At 55.3% G+C, this 5,672-nt stretch overlaps 1 protein-coding gene across 17 annotated transcripts in view; it reads right to left on the minus strand.

The window, feature by feature from the left end:
* Nucleotides 1-288: 288 nt before the first annotated feature.
* The window catches only part of FCHO1 (FCH and mu domain containing endocytic adaptor 1), a 40,836-nt gene continuing 35,452 nt past the window's right edge, over nucleotides 289-5,672 (minus strand). For all 17 annotated transcript variants that reach the window (XM_023229729.1, XM_026456969.1, XM_023229739.1 and 14 more), the window contains 5 exons: nucleotides 4,549-4,681; nucleotides 3,862-4,061; nucleotides 2,207-2,262; nucleotides 1,005-1,169; nucleotides 289-566 (listed from right to left, as the gene is read on the minus strand). In XM_023229729.1, the coding sequence (XP_023085497.1) occupies nucleotides 544-566; nucleotides 1,005-1,169; nucleotides 2,207-2,262; nucleotides 3,862-4,061; nucleotides 4,549-4,681 (577 nt within the window). In that variant the 3' untranslated portion in view covers nucleotides 289-543. The remainder of the gene's footprint in view (nucleotides 567-1,004; nucleotides 1,170-2,206; nucleotides 2,263-3,861; nucleotides 4,062-4,548; nucleotides 4,682-5,672) is intronic.

Raw genomic sequence — 5,672 nt, forward strand, 5'->3', positions numbered from 1 at the left:
TCCTACTCATACCTCAAAACCCCATTTATAATGCCCCCTCCTTAGAAAGTTTTCCTGACTGCTTGAGAAGACTCCTGGCACCCCTTTCTGGGCTTCTCTAGTCCTCCTCCCTCCCTCTAGCCCACCTCTGAGCCCATAGGGCTGGGGTGTCTGGTTCTTTCTCTCCCAGAATGGCCCTGTACAGGTTGAGCGCAGTGCAGGGAGGGAGGTGCATTAGGTCTCTCACATTCATCCGCCTTCTCTTCCTCCCCTCTCTGGCAATGCAAAGGATACTTCCTGGAGCAGGAAAAGGTTTCCTTTTTTATTTTATTAGAAAATAAAGTGTTTATTCAAAGAACATTAAAAGGCCAGGACCTGTGTGGGGTTGGCATGAGGGAGAGGAGTGAATCTCGGGCTCAGCCAGGCTGGGCATGGGGCTCCTCTCCGTGGAGTCTGGGCCTCAGGGAGGCTGGGGTGGGAGGCTCCAGGGTCCGGCAGGAGGGTAGGGAGCGGTCAGCCAGCACCAGGGCGCAGTGTAGAGCTGGGGCGGCAGCATTTACGGGTTCAGCAGCTCACGAGGTACATCCCTGTGGGGGCGCAGCTGTGAGGGGGAGGGGTGGGGAGAAGGGGTACAGGAGGGGTTCCCCGGCTCTGACTCTGGGATGCTTCAATCATCCTTGTCCTCTTCAAAGCACCCCTGTATCTCATAGTCCTTGCTGCCACTGGGCCCCAGGAGCCCCTTGTTGGGGGCAGGAGAACAGCGTGGGGCTGGAGGAGGGGATGGCAGGGGGGACTTCGGGTTCCCTGGTTTGGGTCCTTTCAAGGATGTCCTCCAGGGGCCAGCCCCAGACACATGGGGCCCTGACTCCTTGCCCACCTGTGCCCCCCATCTGGGGTCTCCTGGCCCCAACACCCATCTATCCTTCCCAAGGATCCCCACGCCCCAATCCCTCCCCACATCCCAGGGCTTGCCCCTAGCAAGGTCCCGGCTCCTGAGGTCACCCAGCAGCAGGGCTGGGGAGTACCTGTGGCAAACCTCCTCTTCACCAGTGACATGCGGTAACCGCTGCCCACCAGTTCCAAGTCCACACCCGACAGAGTGGCCCCCTCGCTGGTGAACTGTGCGGCCACGGGGCTGGGTGTGCTGGGCCCTGAGAGCGGCTCCCAGCTGGCAGAGAGGCGGCCAGAGCCTGGGGAGACCTGCAGTTAGCTGCGCCCTGGCACCAGCCCCCGTCCCAGCTGTGAAACAGGCTCCTCTTTGGCCCACACCTGAAGCCCTTTGTTCTGTGGTCTTGATGTGCCCCATCAGACCTCCCTTCAATCCCCTGCATCCGTCTCTCCTGGCATCACTGGGCTTTGTGTGGCTGGCAAGGGAGTCCTGCCTCAGGGCCTTTGGACCTGCTGTGTCTGGCCATCTGGCCCTGGGACGCCCTCTCGTCCAGCTTTTTTCTTTTCTTTTTTTTTTTTAGAGACAGGGTCTGGCTCTGTTGCCCAGGCTGGAGTGTAGTGGTGCAATCATAGGTCACTGCAGCCTCCAACTCCTGGGCTCAAGTGATCCTCCCACCTGGGCCTCCCAAAGCACTGGGATTACAGACCTATGCCACTGTGCTCGGCCCTCCTCCAGCTTTTTCTTTTTTTTTTGAGACAGTCTCACTCTGTCACCCTGGCTGGAGTGCAGTGGCATGATCTCAGTTCACTAAAACCTCCGCCTACTGGGTTCAAGCGATTCTCCTGCCTCAGCCTCCCGAGTAGCTGGGATCACAGGTGCATGCCACCACGCCTGGCTAATTTTTATATTTTTAGTAGAGACAGGGTTTGACCATGCTGGCCAGGCTGGTCTTGAACTCCTGACCTCAAGTGATCCACCCGCCTTGGCCTCCCAAAGTGCTGGGATTACTAGCATGAGCCACCGCACCTGGCCTTTTTTGTTTGTTTTTTAGAGACAGGGTGTGGCTCTATTGCCCAGGCTAGAGTGCAATGATGCGATCATGGGTCACTGCAGCCTCCAACTGCTGGACTCATGTGATCCTGCAGCCTAGGCCTCCCAAACCACTGGGATTACAGACTATGCCACACAGCCCGGCCCTCCTCCAGCTTTTTAAAGCCTTCCTCAATGTCCATACTTGCCCGCCCTCAGTATGTCCCCAATTCTTCCCCAACATAAATAAGTGCCTCCCACCTGACCCCAGTCCCTCCCACTCAGCCCTCATGCACAACCACAGCTCACCCCCTGCCTCAGACACATCTGGAAGCCTCCACGTGAGCCGCTTCTCCTCCAGGTTCCTGGCCGTGAGAGAATCTTGATCAGGGCTTCCCCACAGAGGATGCTGAGAGCCCAGGGTCCTGCCTCAGCGGCCTCCTGGCTGTGTGACCCCAGCAAACTTTCTCCCCCACTTCACCTCAATTTCCCCATCTGTGAAATGGGGGTGAGATATGGAACAGCCGCGGAGCCACACAGCCTTGCAGGATTTTTATGTGTGTGTGTGTATGTGTGTGTGTGTTTTGAGATGCTGCCTCGCTCTGTCGCCCTGGCTGGTGTGCATTGGCGTGATCTCTGCTCACTGCAGCCTATGCCTCCCGGGTTCAAGCGATTCTCCTCCCTCAGCCTCCTGAGTAGCTGGGATTACAGACGCCTACCACCATGCCTGGCTACTTCTTGTATTTTTAGTAGAGACAGGGTTTCACCATATTGGCCAGGCTGGTCTCGAACTCCTGACCTCAGGTGATCCACCTGTCTGGGTCTTCCAAAGTGCTGGGATTACTGGCATAAACCACCATGCTCAGCTTCCTTGCAGCACTTTTAGATGATGCATTCTGTCCTGTTAAGTCTGGCTTCTTCACAGCAGACTTTTTTTTTTTTTTCTATATATATATATATATTTTTTGAGACGGAGTCTCTCTCTGTCACCCAGGCTGGAGTGCAGTGGCACGATCTCGGCTCACTGCAAGCTCCACCTCCTGGGTTCACACCATTCTCCTGCCTCAGGCTCCCAAGTAGCTGGGACTACAGGCACCCACCGCCATGCCTGGCTAATTTTTTCTATTTTGTTTAGTAGAGACAGGGTTTCACCATGTTAGCCAGGATGGTCTCAATCTCCTGACCTTGTGATCCGCCTGCCTCAGCCTCCCAAAGTGCTGGGATTACAGGTGGGACAATTTTTGTTTTTTAAGAGACAGTTGTCACCCAGGGTAACTCCCTGAAGCCTCAACTCCTGGGTTCAAGTGATCCTTCTGTCTCGGCCTCCCGAGTACCTGGGACTACAAGAGCATTATACCATGATTGACTACTTCTTAAAATATTTTTTTTTGCAAGGCTGGGCACAGTGGCTCATGCCTATAATCCCAGTACTTTGGGAGGCCAAGGCAGGTGGATCACCTGAGGTCAGGAGTTCAAGACAAGCCTGGCCAACATCCCACGTCTACTAAAAAAATACAAAAATCAACTGGGCTCGTAATCCCAGCTACTTGGGAGGCTGAGGCAGAGAAAAATCGCTTGAACCCGGGAGGCGGAGGTTGCAGGGAGCTGAGATCGTGCCACTGCACTCCAACCTACACGACAGAGCGAGACTTCATCTCAAAATAAATAAAATAAATAAATAAACAACATATTTTTTTGTAGAGATGAGGTCTCACTATGTTGCCCAGGCTGGTCTCAAACTCCTGGCCTTAAGTGATCCTCCCACCTCAGCCTCCCAAAGCACTGCAATTACAGGCATGGGCCATGGCACCTGGCCTTCATAATATCACCCTTAGTGCTAAGCAAGGTGGGCTCACAGTTAACGGTCAGGCCTAGGGTGCACCCTTGAATCGTTGCATCAAGGAGAAGGTCTGGGGTTATGGGGGAAACTGCTAAGTTCCCCTTGGCCTCCCGTACGCCCTCACCAGGTGGCGGCCGGCTGCAGGCGGACGTTGGTCACAGGTTCCCCCACAGGCAGCAGGATCTGGACGTTCGTGAGTGGCGTGGGCACAGCTGTGGCACCGGGCCGGTAGCCGTACTCCACTGAGACCTGGGTGAGGGTGGCCCCACACTGCCAATGGGCACTGAGCTGCAGAGGCACAGACTGGGGACCCGGGCGGGAGAACTAGGAAGAATGAGAATGGGAGAGAGGACACAGCTTGGGCCATCCCGTCTTGCCATATCATGTGCTATTCAACGACTTGACCCCGCGATGCACACACCGCCCCAAGGGGGCCCAATCACAGGGAGATTTGATGAATGAGAGGCTGTATTACACCAGGTTTCCAGCAGGGGGCAGGAGAGCGCCTCATTCTAACAAAGTCTCCCAGGGAAGTTCAAGCGAAAAGATTCCAGGGCTGGGCTTCTTCTAGTTCATATAAAGATGCTATCTGCAACAGGATGCATGCTCTCCCACACTGCCTGCTCCTCCACCATTGACTCCCCACCCACCCTGCCTACTCCCTCCAGCTCATCGGCTCTCACAGGTTGGATCTCTTGAGGTCAGGAGTTCGAGACCAGCCTGGCCAACATGCAAGCGCCTCCAGGTCTGCTGCCAGCTCACGGTGTCCCCCACTCCACCACCTCCTCCCGGACCCATGCTGGTGGCACACCTGGTATCGCAGCAGCACCACGTTGTAGTAGGAGGCGGTGGGGTTCTGCTCTGCCTGGCGCTGCAGAGCCTCGGTCAGAGCTGCCATGTTGAGCCAGAAGTCTTTGGTCTCAGGGTCACTCTGGGAGGGGTCACTGCAGAAACCCGGACTGATCACCGCAATCCTCGGCACATGCCCTCCCAGGGCTCCCAGCATTCAATCTACCTTCCTAAAGATGTAATTTCCTCATCCTGGCTAACACGGTGAAACCCCGTCTCTACTAAAAAATACAAAAAACTAGCAGGGCAAGGTGGCGGGCACCTGTAGTCCCAGCTACTCGGGAGGCTGAGGCAGGAGAATGGCGTGAACCCGGGAGGCAGAGCTTGCAGTGAGCTGAGATCCGGCCACTGCACTCCAGCCTGGGCGACAGAGCGAGACTCCGTCTCAAAAAAAAAAAAAAAAAAAAAAAAGATGTAATTTCCTGGTCCACCCTGGGCCCAGCAAAGCCCTACCTGGATGGTAGTGGTGGTGGCAGTAAAGGAGGGATGGAAAACAAGGGTCAGAGAGGGCAAGTTACTTGCCCCAGGCCACACAGCAAATCCCAGGAGGCGGCTGGGTGCGGTGGCTCATGCTTGTAATCCCAGCACTTTGGGAGGCTGAGACGGGTGGATCATCTGAGGTCAGGAGTTTAAGACCAGCCTGACCATCGTGGTGAAACCCCATTTCTACTAAAAATACAAAAATCGGCCAGGCATGGTGGCACATGCCTGTAATCCCAGCTACTCAGGAGGCTGAGGCAGGAGAATCACTTGAACCCAGGAGGCGGAGGTTGCAGTGAGCCGAGATCGCGCCACTGCACCCCAGCCTGGGCAACGATAGCAAAACTCCATCTCAAAACAATAATAATAATAATTAAAAAAAAAAAATCAGGCCGGGTGTGGTGGCTCATGCCTGTAATCCTAGAACTTTGGGAGGCCAAGGCAGATGGATTGCCTGAGCTCAGGAGTTCGAGACCAGCCTGGGCAACAAGGTGAAACCCTGTCTTTACTAAAATACAAAAGAAATTAGCTGGCCGGGCGCGGTGGCTCAAGCCTGTAATCCCAGCACTTTGGGAGGCCGAGACGGGCGGATCACGAGGTCAGATA

The sequence above is a fragment of the Piliocolobus tephrosceles genome, chromosome 21 (assembly GCF_002776525.5).
Source record: "Piliocolobus tephrosceles isolate RC106 chromosome 21, ASM277652v3, whole genome shotgun sequence".
Classification (NCBI taxonomy): domain Eukaryota; kingdom Metazoa; phylum Chordata; class Mammalia; order Primates; family Cercopithecidae; genus Piliocolobus; species Piliocolobus tephrosceles.